The sequence below is a fragment of the Dama dama genome, chromosome 11 (assembly GCF_033118175.1).
Source record: "Dama dama isolate Ldn47 chromosome 11, ASM3311817v1, whole genome shotgun sequence".
Taxonomy (NCBI): domain Eukaryota; kingdom Metazoa; phylum Chordata; class Mammalia; order Artiodactyla; family Cervidae; genus Dama; species Dama dama.
This window is the reverse complement of record NC_083691.1, coordinates 33,622,165-33,647,116: the sequence shown is the minus strand read 5'-3', so window position 1 is coordinate 33,647,116 and position 24,952 is coordinate 33,622,165. Positions and strand designations below refer to the sequence as shown.

Here is a 24,952-nt window from a genome sequence, read left to right as displayed (position 1 = left end):
ATGTCTTAAAGGGACATCAAGTTCAACTTGTCCAGATGGTATCTATGATATCCTCCACCTCCAGCAGGTCCTCCTCCAGTGTCCCCTCATCTCAGCAAACAGCATCAGCCATTCAAATGTACAAGCCAGTGACTGAGGAATTACCCTCCAGCCTCCTTCCCCTTCACTCCCAGACAATCCATCACTCAGTCTCAGCCATCTTACCTGTTAAATTGTCGCAAGGACCCCTTTCTGTCTCTGCATCTTGATCTCCACTTAATTCAAGTTACCATCGTCTTTCAGCTGGATCTCTGCAGCAGACTCCTGACTGGTCTTCCTGTATTCTCTTTCCTCTTCCATCCTTCCTCCAACCGGTAGCTTGAGTGTTCTTTTAAAGACCCAAATCTGACCATTTCACTATCACTGACACCCCAGTGGCTTCCCATTGTTCTTTAAATTCAGAGGCAGATATGATGCAGAATTCCTGAGGAGGCCAGGAGAGTAGACCAGGGACACCCTGCTCACAGATAACCTGTTGAATTCTTGGTGTTAACAATATTTTTTGTATTGTCTAATAACCTTGCTCTCCATTTTTGTGAAAAGGACACTGGATCACTTTGATTTCTGGTAACCAAAAAACTACAACCCATATAGTACAGGAGTGGGTAATCAGCCTTTTGATTAGAAACTTTTCAAATATCCTAAAGAAGTTGTAAGGAACATCTTCAATATGATGAGACCCTGAAAAGTGAATTAGCCCAGAGCTGAGGTTGGGCTGAGCCTGGCCTGCCACCTGTTTTCATGAGTAAATATTTATTGGAACACAGTCACACTCATTCATTGTATACTGTCTATGCCATTTGCACTCCAACAGTAGAGCTGAGTACACAACAGACTGTATGGCGTGCAAGTCTAAAATACCTGGCCATTAATTTAAAAAAAAAAAAGGTCTGCCAACTCTGCTTCAGAGGTTCTCCACTATGGTTGCACATTAAAATCACCTGGACTGCTTTTAAAAGGGATTGACCCAGAGATTCTGATTTATTTGTGGCCACACCACACAGCATGTGGGATCTCAGTTCCCGATTGAACTCGTGTCCCCTGCAGCAGAAGTGCAGTGGCCTAATCACTGGACCACCTGGGAAGCCCAAAGATTCTGATTAGATTGATCTGACATGGGATCCAAGTATTGGAATCAAAAACTTTTAAAATATCCCTGCTGCTGCTGCTGCTAAGTCACTTCAGTCATGTCTGACTCTGTGTGATCCCATAAGATGGCAGCCCACCAGGCTCCCCCGTCCCTGGGATTCTCCAGGCAAGAACACTGGAGTGGGTTGCCATTTCCTTCTCCAATGTGTGAAAGTGAAAAGTGAAAGTAAAGTCGCTCAGTCATCTCGGAATCTTAGCGACCCCATGGACCGCAGCCTACCAGGCTCCTCCATCCATGGGATTTTCCAGGCAAGAGTACTGGAGTGGGGTAAAATATCCCTAGGTAATTCTAATATACAACTACAGTGGTGAATCACTGATATGACCCAGTCTCTCTCACAGATAAGTCAGCCCAGATGTTATGATCTTTTTTGTGGTGATTAACAGCTACCAGTATCTTCAAAACTGTGTAAAGCACCTCTGTCTACATGATCTCATTTGATCCTAGAATAAACTCGAATATCCAAAGTGCTAAAAGCATTACTGTCCCGGCTTCAAACATGACAGAACCGAGGCTCAAGGCATATAAGTCATGTCCCCAAAGCCTCCTATTTGGTAAAAAGAAGCTAAGATCCATGTGCAGGTCTTTTGAACACTGATGTTAACTGTACAAGTTACATGTTTATATTTTATTTTGGCCAGTGGAGTCCTACTTGCTCTCATGCTCTCCAGACACAGGACCGTACCTACCATTCCCAGAACATTTAGAAATCTGCCTTCCGAAAGCAGACTGTGCTCTGTGCAGCACCTAGGATTCCTTAAGGTCACTGCAAGAGTAGAGTGAGGAGGGGAAGACAGGCATGCAGGTGTGTGTATGTGTGTACATCCAATCCTGATGCCTTCAACTCAACCAGAGTTAGGTATATTTTCACCTGTTCAAGTATTAGGATTCCACATGCAATTTTGTTTAAATAAAGAGTTTTACCTTTGAAGATCAGTGATCCAGATCAGTCCACTGTTTAGATCTACAGTGGCATGGCCATTCTGGTGGGCTGCCATCTATGGGATCACACAGAGTCAGACATGACTGAAGTGACTTAGCAGCAGCAGCAGGGATATTTTAAAAGTTTTTGATTCCAATACTTGGATCCCATGTCAGATGTGCTTTACACAGTTTTGAAGATACTAGAATTACCTAGGGATATTTGGGCATGGCCCCCAAATTCCAGTCACTCCTTACATCAAGTTCTTATCTGTTTGTCTAAATGAAGTCCAAAATAGTAGTTTCTCTTAATGCCAATATTGGTATTGTTTTCTGAGAAGTCAGACTTATTTTTAGCAGGCCAGACATCTGTCAGGGTAACTGAAGTTTCTCATTACCGCTTCCTGCCCACCTCATCATCCCGTAGAATCCACTCCCTCTCGCTGGGCCACAGCCTTTCTCCTGCCTGCTTACTATGTCTGCCTCCAGCCTAATCCACAGGTTTTCCACCTTGCTTCCACTCTTAGGCTCTCCTTTCCTGTGGAAAAGAGGCACTAATCATGGGAAGTGGAGTGGAAATAGACATAGTCCTGCATTTCTTCATGTTTGCAGAGAGGAAGGAACTTGGATTCCCCTCATTACAGAGGTGAGAAGCCCCACAGTGGGCAGAAGACATCCAGCTTTTCATTCTGTGACCTTATCTGCACCTTTCCACAGGAGGAGTGACTAACCCAATTGGTCAGAATCCAGGATATTCAAAGGGCTGAGTTTCTATCAGCATTGGTGCCTGAGTGCATGAGGTGTGTTATATGTTCCTGAATTGTGTCCTGGTAGGCCAGGGTTTGTCCTCAAACTTGGCAGGAAGCTTACAGTGGGAGGGAGTAGGAAACCCCCACTGTGTATCTATTCTTAGTTCCAAGAATGACACAGAACTCAGGGTTATGCTCTGGCATGACCTCCTATTTCGGCACTTACTTGAGGAGGCAATTATGAGTGAATCCTAGAGCCCATCTGACAAAAGTACCCTATTGCTCAGTAAAACCATAGTCCCTAAAGCTTAAGAAAGACATTGTGGCCTTAAATAAACATGAGACATTTTCAGTTTCTTACTTTAATAGACTCATGTCTCTCACTTTACTAATTCTCAAAATATATGGTTCCTTTTTACATATATACACAAACACTTTTAAACATAAATATCAAATTCAAGAGAATCAGATAGGTAGGTAAATTTAGGAAGCTATGAGTACAGAAGAAAATGCCAGTCACCAGATTTTACAAATGAGCATCTGAATTCCTTCTCCGGACATTCAACTTGATATATTATCCTAAATACCCCATGTCACATGGTCCACAAGGTCTTCCTTTAAGATTCAGAAGCAATCAATACCCATACTTGTCATTAAGATGGGTCCTGCCATCTCCACTTTGGCCTATATCAGCATAAAAAGAAACAAAGAAAAATAGATATTCACATTTCCAAGTCAGGAGGGAAAAGATATCCAGTCATCAGTGGGCCAAAAAGTAAAACAAACATGACCTTTTGTATATAATTTCAAACTACAGTCTTTTCACCACTACTCTAACATTTACTAGCAAATAAAAAGCAAGCATTTTAGTACCTACATTTCTATTAATTGCTAACATATTAGAAACCCAATCCACAGAAAAAGCAATTTGTGGTAAGTACATGGAGAAACAAGTATCTCATATATTGCCTTAAGTGAAAGTCACTGAGTCGTGTCCAACTCTTTGGGACTCCATACAGTCCATGGAATTCTCCAGGCCAGAATACTTGAATGGGTAGCCTTTACTTTCTCCAAGGGATCTTCCCAACCCAGGGATCGAATCCAGGTCTCCCACATTGCAGGCGGATTCTTTACCAGCTGAGCCACAAGGGAAGCCCAAGAATACTGGAGTGGGTAGCCTATCCCTTCTCCAGAGGATCTTCCCAACCCAGGAATCGAACCGGGGTCTCCTTTATTGCAGGATTCTTTACCAACTAAGCTATCAGGGACGCCCTATGTTGCCTTAAGGGTGTATGTATGAACATAAACTAGTACAATCCCTACAGAATGCAATTTATACTATCTTAAAAATGTTCATAGCCTCTGCTCCAATATGTTGACTTTTATGAATTTGTTTTCTACAAGTGCACATCTACACTTGCAAAATTATACTTATTAGAAATTACTTATTGTAGACTTGTTTGTAATGGCACAAGACTAGAAACACAGCAAATATACATTGAGAGAACTGGTTAAATACGTAAAGATATATCCATACCATAAAAAAGAACTATGTTACCATAAAAAAAAGAAAAGAAATCTGTAAACAGCTATGGAAGGATTTCCATATACTATTAAGTGCAAAACAGTAAGGTATAGGATATATTTCCATTTACACTAAAAAAAAAGTAATGAAATTTTATTGCTTTCAAAGGCATTTTATATAATGCATATAAGAAGTGATAAGAAACTGATATTTGGTTGTCTTTAAAGAAAAAAAACTGAGTAGCTTAAGCACAGCTAGAAAACTTTTTTTTTTGTGCCACTTTACAGAAAATTTAAAACATATGTAAAAGTAAAGAGAAAATATAATGAACTTCCATGTACCCAGAACTCAGCTTCAACAATTATCAGTATGTGGTATCCTGCTTTATCTATTGCCCCTCCTCTATCTTCCCTCATCCTCCACCACGGGATTATTTTAAGCAAGTCCCAGCTATCATTTCATTTGCAAACACCTCTATACAATACAATATTCCTGGAAGATAAGGACTTTCTCTAAAAAGAAAAACTCAATATCACTCATACTTTCAAAAAAATTAACAATAATTTCCTAGTATCATCAAATATCTACCTATTCCTCCAGATGGGAGACTTTTCTGCTATATACTCTTGTAAAGTTCTTATACTTCAGTACATATTACCTATTTGAAACCTTAAATAAATAAATCTTATAGTAAAAGAAAAGTAAAAACCATCTACCTTCAGGTGGGACCCACACACAGTAATCTGGGTCATCTTCTGGATATTTGGAGGAAAGTATCAGTGGAACCTGCAAAGAAAAGATGTTATTTTATTCAAATGAATTTTAACTCTAAGAACCACTGTCCCTATCTTTGTTAGCAAACAAAAATTGAGAGAACAGTTTCCACTAATGATCTTGACATAAGTAACCAAAAATGGGGAATCACTCTCTCTCTGAATCTTGATTTTTTTTTTCCCATAAAGTTTCAACAAGCTTATTTTCAGCCAGTGAGAGTGGCATTTTTTCTAAAAGAGGCAGTCATTGCAGGTGTGAGTTCTAAATGATATAACTGCAGAGAGGAAAATTTGACATCTGCCTTTTGATCCAGGTGCAAAAAAGTTCACAAAGAAACCTAACTGTTACCCTTTGAAGGGCCTGTGTGAAAGACTTATTGGCTGGCATCTGGGAACTTGGATTTCAGGAGGGTTCCCACTACCCTACCTGACAAGAGGGGCCTACTGAGCCAAAACTAGAAAAACAATGTGGTTTATGCTGAACACCTGCTTTCCTTCTAGGACAATGGAATTTGGGTAGATGCCAGGCAGGATTGCTATGTGATCAGTCTCCGGTACTAATCCCGGGGACTGAGTCTCTAATGAGCCTCTCTGGTTTCACAAGTTGTCACTTGTTGTGAAGGGAAGCAAGCACAGCCTATGTGGCTGCACTGGAAAAGGACCCTGAGAAGTTTGTACCTGGTTCCCAGACTTCACTCCACGTGCCTTTTCTCTTTGCTGGTTGTGCTTAGTATCCATGTGAATGATGTAATACACCACAGTTGTAAGTTCCATCACATGCTGGGTCCTGTGAGGCCTCTTGTGAAATTACCCAGCCTGAGGGTGGACCTCCCAACACAACCTAGCAATTCCACTTCTGGGAACTTACATTATCCTAACACAATTATATATACATTAAGGTTATTCACTATAGCACCGTTATAATAAAAGACTAGAAAGAACCCAGGTGTCCATCAGTAGGGAACTGGTTCAATAGAGTACACCCACACAGTAGGAGGGCTTCCCTGATAGCTCAGTTGGTAAAGAATCCACCAGCAATGCAGGAGACCCTGGTTCAATTCCTGGATCGGGAAGATCCCCAGAGAAGGGATAGGCTACCCACTCCAGTGTTCTTGGGTTTCCCTTGTGGCTCAGCTGGTAAAGAATCCACCTGCAATGAGGGAGATCTGGGTTCAATCCCTGGGTTGGGAAGATCCCCTGGAGAAGGGAAATGCTTTCCACCCCAGTATTCTGGCCTGGAGAAGTCCATAGACAGTCCATGGGGTCACAAAGAGTCGGACATGACTGAGCAACTTTTATTTCACTTCACTTCACACAGTAGGAAGCTCTCAGTGCACTGAATATATTAATACAAAGATTTCCACCACAGGTTAAAAAAATAAAAATTCAAAAATAAAAATAAAAGAGCCCAGATTTCTAGAAGAGATAGTAGTAGACATCTGGGAATTCTGCTAAGACAGTCCCTGGATTCACTCTTCTGGATATGGCTCATGACAAAGGGACTCATTTTTACTTTCAGAAGTGAAGATTATGACTAAAATACTTACTTTTCCTGGACCAGGAGCTTTCTTTTTCTTGAATTCATCTCTGCTTTTCTCATTCTCATTCTTTGATGCTAATTTATGAAAAAGAAAAAAAAAAAAAAGAGGCAATGGCTATTTCAGAAAAATAAAAAAGAAAAATTCCTCCTTAAATAGTATTCTAATTATTGAAGAAAACATCACAATCTAATTCTCAAAATCTCTGACTACTGTAAAGACTACATAAAGAGAGAGCTGTCCCTTCATTAATAACCTTAGTTTTCAAATCCTAAGCTTGAATTTAATCACACCTTTTGAAAAGGTAAAGGAAAATGGGGTGACTCTACTATTTTACAATTTAATCATTATAGTTAAAGCAGTAAAAAACCAGGAAAAAAAAAAAACAGTCCTTTTAATAAGCCAATCTTTCAACCAATTTAATAATGTTGGAATTACCCTCATGATAGGCACATACTCAACTCTGGAAGAGGTAAAATTGTAGAGGGCTCTGCAGAGCCAGAGGAAAACGAAGGTATTAGGGTGCTTTGGAGGTTGGGGGGGAACCTCCTGGGGGACCCGCAGGAGGCAAGAGGAGGAAAAGAAGGACAAATGAGATGGCACCAAACAGACACCTCTCATACATTCCGACTCTGTCCCTGGCCCTGGCAGCAGCATCAACCCCCGGTCTGCGCCCCGCAGCTCAGCTCCCATCCCCTCTCTGACACCGGCTGGCTGCCTGTGTGAGAAGCAGCAGAGGAGTCACTGTTCTACTTGCCTGAGGGCTCCTCACACGACGCAGCTGCTTCACTAATCTCTTGGTAATCTTTATTCTGTTCCACTTGGCTGAGTTGAGACATGTTTTCTATAGAATGCAGAACCAAAGCATACTGTATTAACTTAATTTGTGGTGGGGACCCAAGGAAAAAAAAAAGCAAGAAAAGCTAAGCACATACGTAATCATCCAGTTTTACTATCATTAGCTTCAATAAGCTTAATTAGGTTTTCGATAAACGTGCCTCCAGATGTCTAACAGAGAACCACCAATTTTCTACTTCAAAAACTGGCCATCTCTGAAGTAAAACTTTTTAGCAATACTTACTGAAAGCCTGAAAAAAGGACATATTCCTTAACCAAAAATTCTACTTCAAGGAATATATTCAAATAAAATAATCAAAGATGAGCACCAAGGTTTATTACATACAAGCATGTTTATAACAGCAAAAATTAATAAAAATATACATGCATAATAAAATAGAGTTGATTAAATGAATTATGGCACATTCATGTGATAGACCACTTTGCCCCTTAGCCACACTTAAAAGAATATTTTTTTAAGGCATAGGAAAAAACAGATTATAAAATAGCATGTACAATACGATCCCAATGTTGTTTTATAAATAAGTAAATTAAAAAATAAATGAATGCCTGGAGTAACCCCTAATCAGTTGCATTTACTAATTAATGTATCTTATAAGCCAAATTTTTTAATTGGCTATTTTTAGAAACACACATTTGCTTTGGGCCCTTAGACAAACAATCAAACAAAAACCACAATACTTACTGATCCCCTATAATGCTGTTTATGTATCATCCTTATAATGAATGCATCAAAGACTAGATGCTAAAAAAAGTATGTATAACTGCCTTTTTTGAAAAGGCTAAGCATTGTGCCAGTAACAACAAAAAATGCAAAAACAAAAGATTTACTTCTCATAGATGAGGAAACAGTAACTTTTCTGTGCCTAAAACAGCTGAAAGTAACTTAAAAATACCAGGCAGGCTCCGTGTTTTCACATGGACATGCCTGGTTTGTTTTGGAAGTCCATATGCACACATTTCCACACATGCTTACTGCCGATGTTTTATGTTTTTCCTAATGTTCCCTATTTTCTCTACAGTCTTAATCTTGCAAAGCAGTTCAACAAACCAGCAGGAAAATAACCCCTGCAGCTGACAAGGGTTAAGGGGCTACTAAAAAAATAATAATATCTAGGGGTAGCAGATTCCTCTTCTTTGGACTTAATGTATGATCCAAAGTTTCTAAAATGAACATATATTCCTTTTATAAGCAGAAGAAACTATACTTAATATTTAAAAACCAATCAATTTCCTCTTTTACATTTTTCATTAGCCCTTTGCTGAGGTAGGTGAAAACTACATGCCAGGTTCTCGGCCAGGTACTGTGACAAAAAGATGAATGAGGTGTGATGCTTCCTAAGAAGTGCAAGCTGCAGATACAATTATGTTTAGCCTCTGTGGGGGAAAAATGACTAAGGGAAGGCTTTCCCTGAGACCATCTGGTCAGGCCCCGTCATCCACCCTGTTCCACCGGCCTCCAGTCACAGAGAGGCAGCAGCTCAGGACTGTTTCACAGCCGTTGAGGTTTCAGATTCCACAGCTTTCAACTTTCAGTAATTCTGGAACACACTGGAAATACTTGCCCTTATTTTGCAGTGAGAATAAATAATAACTGGCAATCAAAGAAAGACCAGGAAGGTATGTTTGAGTCAGTTGTATCACATTATCACAAAGTGTCACAAAGTCAAAATGCATAAGCAAGAACTGGCTTTGCTTTTTCAAACCTATGCATGATGAATGCAAATGCCCACTGCACAGCATAAGAAGGAGAGAGAAGACATTACCATGGTTTTTTGTTTCTTTAGAACATGTGAAGTCTATGGGAGGACTCGTCTCCTGCACTGCTTCTTCCGGCTCTGTCTCCTGCTGCAGCCTACTGCTCCCAGCCTCCGTTTTCTTTTCATGCTCCTCCTTTTCTTTCTCCTCTTCCTCTTCCTCCTCCTCTTCCTCCTCCTCTACTTCAGGCTCATCCTTCATTCTCATTAGAGTTGGAGGGAGTTCTGGACGCTTGGGGGGTAACTTCTATGAGGGGGAAAAAAAATCCATGAACAAGCAGCTTTACAGTATGACTCATGTCTCCTGCATTAGCAGGGGATCCTCTACCATATGAGCCACCAGGGAAGGTCTCATAAAGTCATGGAAGGATTAAATGAAGGAAGAAAAACCATATAGCAGAACCAAGTGTATAGATTATGTTACTAACAAGTGTTAGCTGAGTCTGAATATTTTAACATCTATCCACCAGGGAAAAAAAAAAAAAAACACAGGAGAACCTTTCTTAAATGCAACACTGATCACAAATTAATAAACTGGTATTCTAATTCATAAATTAGCTACATGCAAACTGGCATGAATCAATTCATCAATTCTTTTTTCTTTTCAGCTGAGCAGCCTGTAGGATATTAGATCACAACTAGGGATCGAACCCACACCCCCTGCACTGGAAGTGCAGTCTTAACCACTGGACCACCAGGGAATTCCCAATTCATCAATTCTTGATAACCCTAGGCTGAAGAGAAAAATCCAAGAACCACATCCTGGAAAAGATGTGATTGTACCAAGTCCACAGCCTCTTTTTACATTACTGTGCAATGAGTCACTGAGTTTTGAAAAGAAAAGAGAAAAATTCACTCAGGATAACTCAAGAGCTAAAAGTTTAAGACCTTGACCTACAACTTACCCCTACTGTTCCCGTTTTTAATTTGAATTTGCTTCCTCCTTTCATGGCACCAAAGAGAGGCAATGTGAGCTTTTTAGCTTTGTTTTCTCCATCTGTAGCCTGACTTTCAGTTCTAGGAAGAAAGAATAATTAAATATATATATATCCCAGTGAGGCCAAGGTTTTATCTAAAAATACCATGAGAAAGAAACTTTTGGCGAAACAAAACTTTCCATAAAGTAAACAGTTACGCATACACCAATGAAGAGGGATTCAGGCCAGCAGAATTTGAATGGACAACACAGACACAGAGCTATTAAGGGTCAGATGAGGCTGCTACTGCAGTCCAGTCATTTACAAGGTGCTTAATTTACAACGTGCCATCTGACTTCACATTCATAAAACGATACGTACAGTACACAGGTACTGACAAAGGACACTGACCTGGGTACTGCCTGTATGTTACTTATTCGTAACATGACAGGACACATAGACATGACCCATTCCCAGTAAGTGTTAGGAGATGGGTCCATGGTGTAAAGCCCTACTTTCCACCAACCTCTGAAAAGTACTCAATACCTTACTTACCTGGAGGCCACACTTATCATAACCACACACAACAGCTCTAAGCACAGAAGTTTAAAAAAAAAAAAGTATGTGTGTAGGGGGTGGGAGGCAGGATATCCTGACAAAGACTTAATGAGAGACCCCACAGTTGGTGAGCTGTCAATGTTATCACTGGCTGAATATAGTTTTAAAAGCTAAGCACCTGAGGGTAAAGCTAAGGAAGAGCAAAAAGAAGAGACTGTAAAAATTAGAAAAGATGCAAGGAAAAAAGAACAAAGCAAAACAAAAAGGATAGCAGTTGAGTTGACAAGACACTCAGAGAGTAGGCAGAAATAAGATAGCATGAGGAGATAGAGGGAAGAAAGCCCTATGTTTTCTTTGCATGACAAGAGGACAACCCTGCATTCTGGAACATAAGGACAGCACTGGCACCCTTGGTTCACAGGGACTCATACAAGAAACTGATTACTCTGCTCGACTGAAGCCCCACTTCCAATCCTGCCTTCTTTTACCTAGTCTTCCCCGCTCAGAGGTACTCTCCCCCTTTCTCTACTGAGACAGACCCACTGCCTTGAGAAGGCCACCAGAGGAAATCCTGCCTGCCTGCCCTTAAAGATGCTTTGTCAAACATCCCTCACATCCCCTCCCCACAAGCGTCAGGAAGCACAGAAAAGCAAAGGCAAGAGCAACATAGGTATTTCTCAGCGCCATTAAATAGCCTGGCTGGCCTGGAGGACACGCAAAGACTCCCAAAGGAGATGAAAAAGTAGAAGATGGGACCACAATCAAGAGTTGCTTGTGGGTGGAGGAGGAATGGAATTAGGTAGGAAGTTTAGAAGTTCAACCCTCAAGTGAGAATAGAAGGGAGAAGATACACAGCATCTGAAGGCCAGATGCTTTCTAAAGCAGTTTTTTCTCACTTTACTTTCTAAAGTAAGAAAGGGAGGAGAAACTCTGAAGACACATAGACAGCAGGAGGGGAGGTTCTGGAGGAAGCTGATGTGTGTCTTCTAGCTTGGACTACTTTGCAGAGCTGACTTAGCAGATTAAAGGATTATAGAATTGGAATTGAAACTCACTGTTAATTTGTTTGCTCTGGACTACGGTTCCTGAGTTTTTACCTTTGTTCCACAAAAACAATTCCACAAATAGTTGCTAAGTATATCAGCGACAGTAAAAATTATGACAAGATGACAATATATATATGCCAGCACATTGTTAAGTGCTTTTCAGTTAATCTTTGCAACATCATTTCTTCTAATTTACAGAAGAGGAAAGTAAGGATCAAAGAAGTTATATAACTTGCCTTAAAATTCCCAAAAAGTATACTCTAAAGCAATTATCCTCCAAATAAAAAAGAGTTTTAAAAAAAGAACATTTATGTACAATTTATGACCGACTGTCAAGCTAAACTACTGATAGACTCCAAATCTACTTTATAAACAAAATGATGCTTTGTATTAAAAAAAAAAAAAATTCCCAAAAAGTAATTGACAGAGTTGAGAATGAAACCTAGAAAGTCTAACTCTAGTGCTAATCTACCACCTATCAATAATGTAATTCAAATATCACTTGTGTCCAATAATTGCCCTAAAACCAAAGTTAACGATAAAATCAACTTCAGGGGATTGTGCTTTTTCCCCCCTTTAAAGGAACAGATTCCATTTTTAAAAAGTATTTAAATATACTAAAGGGTTATCAATTTGTTCTTGAGAATGATAGATATGGGCATTAAAATGACAATCTACTCATATCTTTTCATCTCTGGTTTTAAAATCATAGGTAAGAATGGTAATACATTGTAGTGTTTTTATTTTTCTTATTATAAGTATAGTAATTGTATTTCTCTTTTTATATAGTTGAGAGTTATCTGTATTTCTTTTTCAGTAGACTTTCAGTTGATACCCTTTGCCCATTTATCTCTTTGGTGGATAGGTCCTTATATATTAGGGAAATTAGCCTTTTGTGCATGTTGTTTTTTAAAGAAGTTTCAGTTCAGTTCAGTCGCTCAGTCGTGTCCGACTCTGCGACCCCATACACCGCAGCACGCCAGGCCTCCCTGTCCATCACCAACTGCCGGAGTTTATCCAAACCCATGTCCATTGAGTCAGTGATGCCATCCAACCATCTCATCCTCTGTTGTCCTCTTCTCCTGCCCTCAATCTTTCCAGGCATCGGGGTCTTTTCCAATGAGTCAGCTCTTCACATCAGGTGGCCAAAGTATTGCACTTTCAGATTCAATATCAGTCCTTCCAATGAACACCCAGGACTGATCTCCTTTAGGATGGACTGGTTGGATCTCCTTGCAGTCCAAGGGACTCTCAAGAGTCTCCTCCAACACCACAGTTCAAAGGCATCAATTCTTCGGTGCTCAGCTTTCTTTATAGTCCAACTCTTACATCTATACATGACTACTGGAAAAACCATAGCCTTGAATAGATGGACCTTTGTTGGCAAAGTAATGTCTCTGCTTTTTAAAGAAGTTTACTCTGCACTAAAAGATTAAGTAAAAATGTAGAGCCCTCCGATGAAACAGGAATCAATATGTTTTCTTCAAAAATCTTGTAGCAGTTTATATTTCACAAATGAAATGTTTTTTTACCCATTTCAAAACCACTGCCTTTTGTGCTTTAAAGAGTTTCTTATACTCTATTTCTAGTCCAAAGTGATTAGCTAAGAAACAAAGATATAATTCAGAATGGTATCTATGTAAACATGCTTATTTAAACTTACAAGTATAATTAAGACTCACTTACTTTTTTAGTTCTGGAATCTCTGCTGGCTTTACAATCTTTATCAACCCTTTAAGTCTCTGCTGTTCTTTTCTCAGTTCAAAAGTTCTCAGGTGAAGTTTCTTCCGGGACACACCATCTAATGCACTCCCTGACTTCATTTCTGACATGAATGCATCTAAAGAGTCCTGAGACGGTGACTCTGACAGAGCTGTCCAAGAAAGGGATAATACGTATTCAGAAAGATGGCTGAAAATATTTTAAAATTCGGCCCAAGTTTCCATAGAAAAGTCACTAACTTGAAGCTGGACAGAGGAACATACTGATATTAGGAATAAGGAAACTGGTTGTACCAGATCTTAGAATGTCACTGTGCCTCAACGGGCTTCATTCTCCTCATCTATTAAATAAAAAGGTTGAAACAAATAATTTATAATGTTCTTTGTAGTTCTAAAATTATATGTTGCTCCTTAGAAAGGCTCCATATCTGTTATATCTTACTAACCAATACAGCCTTAGTACCTAGCAAAGTGCACTACACACAGTAGACACTCAATAAATATTTGTTTAATGAGTCACTCCCTTACCTTTGCTGGAGGCTTTCAGTCTCTCAGAAATTTCAGAGAGTTCCTTTTCAGCATCATTTAACTTCGCAACCTAGAACACCAAATTACCAGGGTTAGCATATGTTTTATATCTTTCAAAATATGGTAGCTTTCCTTTTCTTCTTCCTCTTATTTTCATTATTGTGACAAGTTTTAAGAGGATTAATTCAGAAGTGCATTTAAATCTGCTCCTCATGGAGTTAACATTTTTCATTTATTTAATTCTAATTGAATTTATTTCTGAATTAAAGAACCAAGAATTAAATAGAAAGAATGTACAAAACACAGACTTTATTTTACTCAAAAGAACCCAAGGCATTTGTTTTCATTGATGAATCAAAAAGCTAGACACTGAGTAATGTTTTAAACTGAATACTAATTAATATAGTGAAAATGCAGGCCATCTTATGATAATTTCATGAAGGACACACTGTTTAAGACTATAGGCATAGCTCATTTTATGGAGCTTCACTTTACTTGCAACTTGCAGATATTGTAAATTAGAGATTTGTCACAACTCTGCATTGACAGAATGATGGTTAGCATTTTTTAGCAATAAAGTATTTTTAATATATATATATATTTTTAGAGATAGTACTACTGCACACTTAAGAGACTACAGTATAGTGTGAATATACCTTTTATATGCACCAGGAAACCAAAAAATTCATGTGACTCACTTTATTACAATATTCACTTTATTGCAGTGGTCTGGAATTGAACCCACAATGTCTTTGAGGTGTGCCTATATTACTGGAACTATACTCCTCAAAAATTCCTTTCACAATTCTTGACTACCAAAAGCCAAGGTCAATTGCACCTCAGAACGTCACTATTTGGAACTTTTTCCTTTTCTTTTTCAAAAGATCATATCCAAAGATATGGTAAGATCATATCCAAAGAATGCTCATTAATGGATCACTACCCACCTAGAGGTAGATGCAGCTTCTAGCAACAAGCCAAACTTTTTTCCAACTTGGATAAGACTAGATGGTTGTTTATTACCATCAAACTTACAGATCACAAAAATTATACTTCACTACCAGATTTCAATGCCACTGCTTTAAAAATTAAAAAACAAACATAAATAATACATTATTTATAATACTACCACAGCTACTTCTATAACTAAAACTTGCCAGTGATTCAAAGGTCTCTGGCTTCTCGTCAATCTTCCCAGCCTTCTTCATTCTATTCAGACGCTTCTTTTCAACCAGGCCAGTCCGATCAAGAAATGTGTCATCATCACTGTCATAAAAGTCTTCATCTTCCCAGTTCTTGGCTTTCCTTTTCCGAGATACTAGAGGTAGATAAAATAAACAATAAAATTAGAAAAATAAAATAAAAAGAAAGAAGGCAAGTAGGCAAGCAGCTTAAAACACCGCCACCAATTATTAAGAGAGGACTCAACAAGCTGCCAAAATACATATAAAAACAAAGGGCAGTATTCATGCTCAGAAAATCCCATGGACAGAGAAGCCTAGAGGGCTACAGTCCATGGGGGTCTCAAAAGATCCAACACGACATAGTGACATTTAAATGAGAAAACCTTGGAGACATTATTAAAAACGAGATGAACCAGACACAAAAGGGCACATATTGCATGATTCCACTTACACGAGGTACATAAACTAGTCAAATTCATAAAGACAAAGTGGAACACTGGTTACCAGGTGCTGGAGGGAGGAAGAATAGGAAGTTACTATTTAATGGGCACAAGGTTTCAGTATGAGATGAAGAAAAAGTTCTGCGATGGATAGTAGTGATGGTTACACAACACGAATGCATTTAATGCCACCGAACTGTATACATAAAAATGCTTACAAAGGTAAATTTTAGGGTGTGTATGTTTTACCACAATAAAAAAGTTAAAACAAAGGAAGAGCTAATTTATTTAACGAGCAAAAGCTCTCAAAAATCAATTAGTGAAAAAGGAAAAAAATAAATGAGGAAAGGGCCAATAATCCAAAAGAAAATCTTAAAAATAATCAAAGTTCACAGAAAAGAAATACAAATGGCCAACAAACATTTAAAAAGATGTCAAACATTTTTGAATAATTGAAAAACACCAACTAAAATAATGAGATACCACTTCATATATATTAGACTGAAAGTGAAAGTCACTCAGTCATGTCCAACTCTTCACAAGCCCATGGACTATACAGCCCATGGACTTCTCCAGGCCAGAACACTGGAGTGGGTAGCCTTTCCCTTCTCCAGGAGATCTTCCCAACCCAGGGATTGAACCCAGATCTCCCGCATTGCAGGCAGTCTCTTTACCAGCTGAGCCACAAGGGAAGCATATATTAGACTAAAAAGAACATACAAAGATTAATAATATCTAAGGAAATGGCAACCTGCTCCAGTATTCCTGCCTGGAGAATCCCATGGACAGAGGAACCTCGTGGGCTACAGTCCACCACGTCACAAATAGTCAAACACCACTGAGCGACTGACACTTTCACTTGGTAAGGATATGGGGAAACGACTCTCAAACAGTTGGTGGGAATGCACACTGACACAATGTTTTTGATGGTCAGTCTTACAACATCCATCAACATTAAAGATGCAATTAATCCAGCAATTCTATTTATAAGGAATTTATAACATATTTATCAATGCAACATTGTAACAATGAGAATCTAGAAAGTCCATCAGCAGGGAACTTCTATCCTATGTCATCTTACTCCCCTGGGTGTGGTAAAAGTGCCCTCTTTTCTCTAGAAAATTCTTCTCCTATTCCATCTAGATTAGGTATTCATGTGACCACACCAGATTCACGAGAATCTTTCCCCCAGAGTTATATTTAGATATAGGAGAAAAAGAGGCTCTCTTTCCAATGAGGTTATTACAGACAGGCTGTAAGCATCCAGCTTTTCCTTATGGGGTTAGAATCTCTGCAAAATAAAACCATGCACTCATGAGACAGAAATATAGATACACATATACAGGTTGCATGTGTCCTCAGGATACCGAGTTCTGGTTTCACAGCACTAAGTTTTGCTTCCAGAACTTGCAGTCCTGGTTCATGCAGTTCTTTCTTCAATCCTGTGTGCTACTCTTTCCAGCTTCTGCAGCCAATAACCTTTTCCCCATGTGAGTTTTCACTAGGTTTCTATTATTTGCAAACAAAACAGTCTTTATTAATAATAAACCTGGTAATTTCCAAGTTGAGATGGTATACTGAACACACATATCTAACTTCATTCTCTCCCCACACCCCACTAAGACTGCACCAAAGAGATCTTTTTTTAAAACACACTAATCTACAAAGACAGGACGAATAGGAGTGGGGACAGCAACACCACCAAATTTTTGGAAATTAGAAAGCAGACAGATGAGTGGAAACTAACTTAGCAAAACTAAAAAAAAAAAAAATGGATCCTAACCCAACAGGGGGGGAAAACAGAACTGATCTGATTATACTACAGAATCCTCAAAAGGATCTAGGACTGGGGCTGGATAGCAGTGACAAAATAGAGAGGCCTGAGTAAAAGCTGACGGAGAAACAGATCATTCACCCCACCTACTCACCTCCTTCCCATCCCCAGGAAAAACCCAGAGTTTAAGATAGAAAGTCTTTGAACTATGGACTGACTAGTATAATTGAGGGCATGGGTACTGTGTTCAAAAACTAGCACTGTCCTGAAAATGGCTAAATGTTGAGAACATTCTTAGCTATCTCTACCACATAGGTCCAGGAATGCTGGCAGCCAGTCCTCTCCCTTCATGCAGGAGATTGAGGAGTACTCTTGGGGGAATCTTGCCAGCAGAAAAAGGAAAATCTAAAGATACTTACATGAGGAACTCCCCTGCAAAATGCCCACCCACATCCTTCTATAGTGTTCCTCAAACTTAAATAGCCCCATCTATATATTCCAAGCTGCTCATCACCTTTTTGTCCCTAAGTAGTTTTTACAACTAAGAACTACATGACACCTAAGAAAGACCTCTACCATGCAGGATAGACATCAAATAAACAGAAAAAACAACCTGGAGAAAAGAGATTAGCAGAGAGATGATATGTTAATAATCCATGAACAACAATGGCATATTACGTTTTAAAAATGAATATCCAAAGAACAAAATGAGCTTTGGAAATTGAAATCTTGATAGCAAAATACAAAAAGAAAGTTATAGAAATATCCCAGAAAGAACAAAAGAGACACAGAAACAGGATAGAGAAGGGAAAAAAGAAACATAGACAACCAGCCCAAAAGGTTCACTATCTAACAAACAAAATTCCGGAGAACAGAAAAAACAGAAAGATAAAATGAGGGAATGGCACAATTCCCAAAATGTTCCTGAACTGTCCAGATTTCCAGGTCAAACAGATCCAACAAGTACCCAGGGAAATGGATAAAAATAAACCCACAGAAAGGTACATCATAGTTAAGTTTCAGAACTTTAAGAACAAAGGGAAACTCTTACAAACTTCTAGTGAGAGGAGGGGAAAAAAGATAACATATAATAGATCCATAACCTGAATAGTTTAGGACTTCAACAGCAGTGCTGGATGTCATATAAGAGCAATGCCCTCCAAGTTGTGAAGGAAAATTACTTCCAATTTAGAGTTCTATTCCCAGCCAAACTATTAACCAAAAGTAAAGTCAGAATAATTTTATGTTCAGAGTGGAGAGTTTAATAAAGTTGACTTGCTATCTGTCCTTTCTTAGGAATCTACTAGAGGATGTCCACCAAAACAACAATAGAGCAAGAAAAATGAAAGATGTGAACTCCACTGAAGATTATTACCATCCATGCCCTTATTGTTGGTACCAGCTTCCTAACCTGTCAAAACTACAGAAAGATGTGTTTCACTAAAACAAATGAATAAACCAAGAAATATGAGAATCATGAAACAGAAAATCCAACCCTAGAGAAAAAGAAAGGAAATCTCAAGATAGCAAATGAAGCCCTAGATTACTGTTCTGCAGCAGGCATCCTTAAAAGAAGAGTGCTCTTCAGGAGAAATGTCTCCCCAAAAATCAGGACTGATAAATTACTTAACGTAACTGACCATATGGAAAAACACACTAGAAGGTTATTGAAATGTGTGGGAAGAATGAGAAAGAGGTACCAAAAAAATCAAACATATGACACACAAATGCAATTATTAACTCCAGGAAAAACAACAAAATAAAACTGCTCAATTGTGATTAATAGTTGCATAAACATAACCTTGTAAACATTAAATACTTGTTATAGTCAATGTTTACATGACTAAAAATACAATAGCATGCTCATGTTTTTTAGAAATATGAAATTTTTTAAACGTTTTTTTAATTGAAGTATAGCTGATTTATAATACTGCATTAGTTTTAGGTATACAGCATAGTAATTCATTTTTGTTTTGCAGGTTATATTCCCTTACAGGTTATTATAAGATATTGGATTAGACATATGGATATATTTAAATGCTAGAAGAAATAATTGAAAGAGTTAAAGACCTTCTAGAGTCGAAGACTGGAGACGGGCAGGACAAGAACAGGTATATTCTGTTATAAGACTTTGGTAGTTTTAAAGTATATGTAATTACTTTGCAATAATAAAAAGTAACTTCAGAATAAAAAAAATTACATACCCAGTTTTTTAAAAAATAAGGTAAATTTAATGCAATGATAAATTACCAAAATAAGGTAAATTTAACACAACGATATAAAAACTATCCATGATACATTCTTATGTTAAAAAGTCACAAAAGGGGCTTCCCTGGGGGTCCAGTGGTTAAGAATCTGCCTTGCAATGCAGGGGACACCGGTTTGATCCCTGGTCCTGGAAGATCCCACATGCCATGGAGCAACTAAGCCCATGTGCCACAACTACTGAGCCAGCAGTCTACAGCTGGTGCTCCGCAAAAAACAGAAGCCACCACAATGAGATGCCCGCACACTGTAACCAGAGAGTAGCCCCTACTCTCTGCAACTAGAGAAAGCCCACACATAGCAACAAAGGCCCAGTGCAGCCAAAAATAAATAAAATTTTTTTAAAGTCACAAGAATATAAACATAAATGCATTTGCTTGAGTGTTTGTATTTTGTTAAAGGTTTTAGTTCTGAACACGTCTATAGGTAATGTCTGGGAGAATATAAATAAAAAGAGACTGCTGTTGCTGCTGCCGCCAAGTCGCTTCAGTCGTGTCCGACTCTGTGCAGCCCCACAGACGGCAGCCCACCAGGCTCCTGTCCACAGAATGCTCCAGGCAAGAGTACTGGAGTGGGTTGCCACTTCCTTCTCCAAAACAAACGTTACCTTTGGTTAAAGACATAGAGAATGTTTTTCTTCTCATTTCATAGAATTCTGTACAATTTACATTTTTCCCCTAAAAGAGGTTTTATTACTTTATGTGTTAAATTTTCCTTCCTTCTATTCATCTTTTTTTTAAAAGGGAAGAAGAGTTCCCGCATACTCACCCGCCTCCTGCCGCAGCAATCCCAAAGTATCGAGGATTCGACAAGCTTCCAGTGAGCACTGAATCATTGCTTCTTTTTTCTTTCCTGAGTGAATGGCCTCTGCCACTAGCTGTTTTCCAGTTGAATCATCCACAGGTAATCTGCATTGGTATGGGAGGGATTTAAGCACAGAACTAAGCTCCAAGTCTCATGAAAAACATTAATATTTTATGATAACAGTCATATTTTTGAGATAGCTTTTTAATCTCAGTTCATTTTGTTCTATCTTGCCAAGGGTGAATTTCAATTCTTTTCCTTACACCTTTTACCCATCCCTCTATAACCCCAATGTGTTACTAAACTATCAATCCCCAAATTCACGAATAGTCTCAAAAAGACTAAAATTGCCTTTTGGGTTGTTGTTTGTAACCATAAATTAAACTTGAAATTAGCCACTTTCCAGAAATGGATGTTACTAAGAAAAGAACATACCTCACCCTGCAGAGCCAAGTGCTATGACCCTGTTCATCAAATTCATACTCTAATTCTTCTCCTGTGGGAGGAAGAAAGGCAAAACAATTTTAATAGCATCTGAAAATTACAAGTTAATACAAAGGGAAAAGAGAGCAGAGGTTGAATAAGAATACAAAGTCTCAAACCACATTGAACACTAAATTTCAAAGCATTTCACTTCCTATTCCTAGGAATTATTATCTGATAATAAAATTAAGATGAGCTTGAGACAGAGAACTACAAACTCAAAACAATCGAGTCTCCACACACAGGTTTGTCCACTAAATAGAAGCTCTCACACTTGTAAGTTGTAGACTTGATGTTAATTTGTCACAGTTGCTTAGTTTTTAGAAGTGTAACTATTAAGTGAAGAATGCCAACAGTTCATATGTATATATTTATATTCATACACACACATACATATAAATGTTCTCTAAAAGCATATCCACTGAAACAATTCTCTGCAGAAACATTCTTTTTGTAATTATTATCTCAAAGGCTTTATTCCAGCTTTAATTATTTTTTTAATGGAAACATTCTTTAAATCACATAAAGTGTAAATCCATGTTAAGAATGACAAAAGATCAGGGGAATTAGAAACAAAGAAATTGTAATAAATTGGGTCAGTCTCCCAACCACCCCATCCTGTATCTTCTGAGAAGGATGAGATGAGTTGGAAAAAAGTACTTCCTTTTTCCAAGATGTGAAAAAAGACTAACAGAATTTTTACAATTTCCAAAACAAACCTGAAGCAACTGACCACACAGGCAAGAACTGAACAAGGAGGACATTAGATAAAATACAGCATTTCTAAGTACTTGAAGATCTAGAAAAGCACCCTCTTGTGGATACATTTTTATCAGCAGGGTCAGAATCTGTATACATACCTTCTCTGTCAAAAAAACCTTGGAGAGCCTTTTTTGGATCCTTTATATAAAAAGCCTCTCTTTCCTGTTGAAACTCTAAGACAATGGGGTTCTCTTCAGCCTCATCCTCTACAGCATCTTCTCCTACAGGATACAGGAAAGAAAGCAATGCCAATCAGACATAAGAGACTATCTGAATGGCACTCACTATCTTTTTAGGCTGCACAAAGATACAGTTACCAGCGATGAAAAGAAAGGTGGGGGTGGGGAAGAACAAGCACAAAACCATCAGTCTGAACATCTTCGGGTTTCTACATTGGGTGACAAGTTAAAACTTGTTTTCATGGCACCTTACTTTTTTCTCCATCACTATATGTATTTTAAAAGCAAGACTGCCTACCACGTTCTCTATGTAAAAAAAGAAAAATCTAAACTCCTCAGTCCTGCATTCTCATTCTCACAGCCAGGTCTTCTACTTTGTCTTCAATATAATTTCCCAATACTTATCATGTCCACCAACAGACTGATCTACTCAGTACTTCCTTAAAAATCATCAATCCCTGCCCTGGACACCGTCCCAATGCTCAGTTTCGTAAGGGCTTCTTTTCCTTTCCTTCAAGTTCCAGCTTAAAACCCTTCTGTTTATAAACTAATACACTGTCCCAAAGTTCTGTCAGTGCTACCCAACAGGCATTATAATGAAAGCCATATATGCAATCTTACATTTTCTAGTAGCTGCATTAAAAACGTAAGAGAAACAGGTGAAATTACCATGTAATCAAAATAAAAGCATTATGGATACTTTACATTCTTTTTTCACACTAAGACTTTGAAACCCAGTGTGTATTTTACCTTTACGGCACTTGTGAGTTTGGACTAGCCACCCCGTAAGTGCCCAGTGTGGCTGATGATGACCATACTGCATAGTGCAGGTCTAGGTGTCAGGGGCTGCTCCCTTCTCTGAACCCTCACTCCAGCATACTAGTGGTTTCCAGCTTTTGTTTGGCACTTACCACAAGTAATTTCATAAGATTTATCTGTCTTCCCCATAACACAGTTAAGGTCATCCAGCTTTTCAGACTCCACCCCTGAATACCTATCCGCCAAAATGTCTGGTGTTACAGAAAATTCAATTTATCCCTCCGATTAGATAATTCACACTTCAGGGTGTTTACACAAAGTACAAAAAATTTGACAGAACTACTACATTAGATAACATTCCATTTTATTTCACTCCCTCTAGAGATAGTCAGTACTTAATTAATGAAATAAATTTTAATTGTTAAACTATATGCTAAGACTTTTTTTTAAGTATAAAATAATTTATTACAGCATTATATAGGTTGGCATTATTTTACAGTGAATTCTTTTCTCTCAACAATTATGAATCTAAATATTAACTTAGCATGAAGGAAAACAATTTTAGTTAGAACAGTTTCTCTAAATAAAATCTTTTGAATTTATATTTGTCTTAAAAGGAAGTATTAATGTTACAGACATATGGTTCTGAAAAAAACATATTCAATGATGCCATTACTGTTTTCTGTACACGATAGAACAAAAGCTGCTGCTGCTGCTAAGTTACTTCAGTCGTGTCTGACTCTGTGCGACCCCATAGACGGCAGCCCACCAGGCTCCCCCGTCCCTGGGATTCTCCAGGCAAGAACACTGGAGTGGGTTGCCATTTCCTTCTCCATACTCTAAGACTTTTGAACAAGGGAGTGCAATGTAAAACACAAGAAGATAAATCAATTGGGCCCATAATTCAGTTTTTTGGCATCAGAAAAGTTAATAAATCTAAGTTTTGGTAATCTATGTGCAAACTGTATTTGCCCTATCTTTCTCAAAGAGTCACGAAAGCTGTATGATTTTTAGAAATTAACTGTACCAATAGAAACGAATTTATTAACCTCTAGCAGCAGTTTTAATGCCTTACCCATTCCCCAGGTGCAGCCCATTTCATCGTCCTGACTACTAGTATTTCTCTTTCTTTCAGCGGTATCCATTTCCAATTCTTCATCTGAGTCTTCTCCCAGCATCTTCTTTTCCAACATCATTTGTTGCTGCTTGCGCAATTCCTTCAGTTGCGTTACTGTCAACTCGGATTCTGCCTCTCGATCTTCCTCTGGTCCCTGATGAATCAAGCGAAAGAATTCTTTTAGAGTTTAGGATGGCTAAAGTCACTTTCAGAAACAAAGCAATGCGTACAGACGTCTGGAGATGAGGAGCCAGATTCCCGCACTTTCATAAAGGACAATCTCCTCTCTCAAGGAAAACAAGGAGCTCAGGAACGCAGCCGGGTGATTTCAATTGTAGGGTGTTTTCCAATTCTAGAGATTTCAATTCTAGGGTTTTCTACTCACCTGAAGAAGAAAGAGCCGGGTGCTGCCTCCAAACCGAAGAACATGTCCGACGTGGACCCGACAATAGGTGCGGGGTGGGATGCGGGTTTTGTTAAGGAAAGTGCCGTGGGTGCTTCCCAAATCGTAGAGATAGAAGCCAGGCCCGTGGCCGTCGCCTTCTGCATCGAGGCCGGACACTCTGTGCTGCAGCACGGCGTGGTAGCGAGACACCGAAGGATGCTCCAGGCACACGTCACAGCTAGGCAGCCTCCCGAAAAGGCAGCAACTCAGTCCTTTCAAGTTCCGGGTGCCCAGGATGGTGCCTCCTTTTAGTGTCTCGAGGCTGTAGGGGGCCGTGGTGGGGCCGCCCCACGGCGGCTCTCGGTAAGGGGGCGCCCGGGCCGGGCCGCCAGGGGAAGGAGCCGCCGTGTGGGGCCGCGGCTGCTCCTCCGCTGGACCCCTAGTCTCCCCGCTGTCCGGCAGGGCCGGCGGGACATCAGGCTCCCCGGAATCAGAGTCCGGCAGCGCCGTGGGCCTTTCCTTCACTTCCTCCGGGTTTGGAGGATTGTTGGCCTGGGCCTTACTCTGCGCCACCGGGGGCACCGGCAGGGCTGGCTTCTTGAAGTCGTCATTGAGTTCCGGCGAAGGCAGCGGCTCGGACTGAGAGGGACTATCAGCCATCCTCAATCGGGAGCAGCCTCAAAATCTGTCCCTGGGAAACCTCACCCTCCTCGGGTCTCT

The 24,952-nt window shown here is 39.2% G+C and overlaps 1 protein-coding gene across 1 annotated transcript; it reads right to left on the bottom strand.

Annotated features, from left to right (window-relative positions):
• Positions 1-3,205: 3,205 nt before the first annotated feature.
• SLC4A1AP (solute carrier family 4 member 1 adaptor protein) lies at positions 3,206-24,892 on the bottom strand. The gene is made up of 14 exons (XM_061155060.1): positions 24,233-24,892; positions 23,806-24,001; positions 21,891-22,013; positions 20,983-21,043; positions 20,512-20,651; positions 15,238-15,398; positions 14,081-14,150; positions 13,518-13,704; positions 10,216-10,327; positions 9,320-9,557; positions 7,453-7,539; positions 6,705-6,772; positions 5,101-5,170; positions 3,206-3,543 (listed from the first exon to the last, which is right to left on the bottom strand). Exons 1-14 carry the CDS (start codon positions 24,890-24,892, stop codon positions 3,494-3,496), a joined length of 2,223 nt encoding a protein of 740 aa, XP_061011043.1. The 3' UTR covers positions 3,206-3,493.
• Between the last annotated feature and the right edge of the window lie 60 nt (positions 24,893-24,952).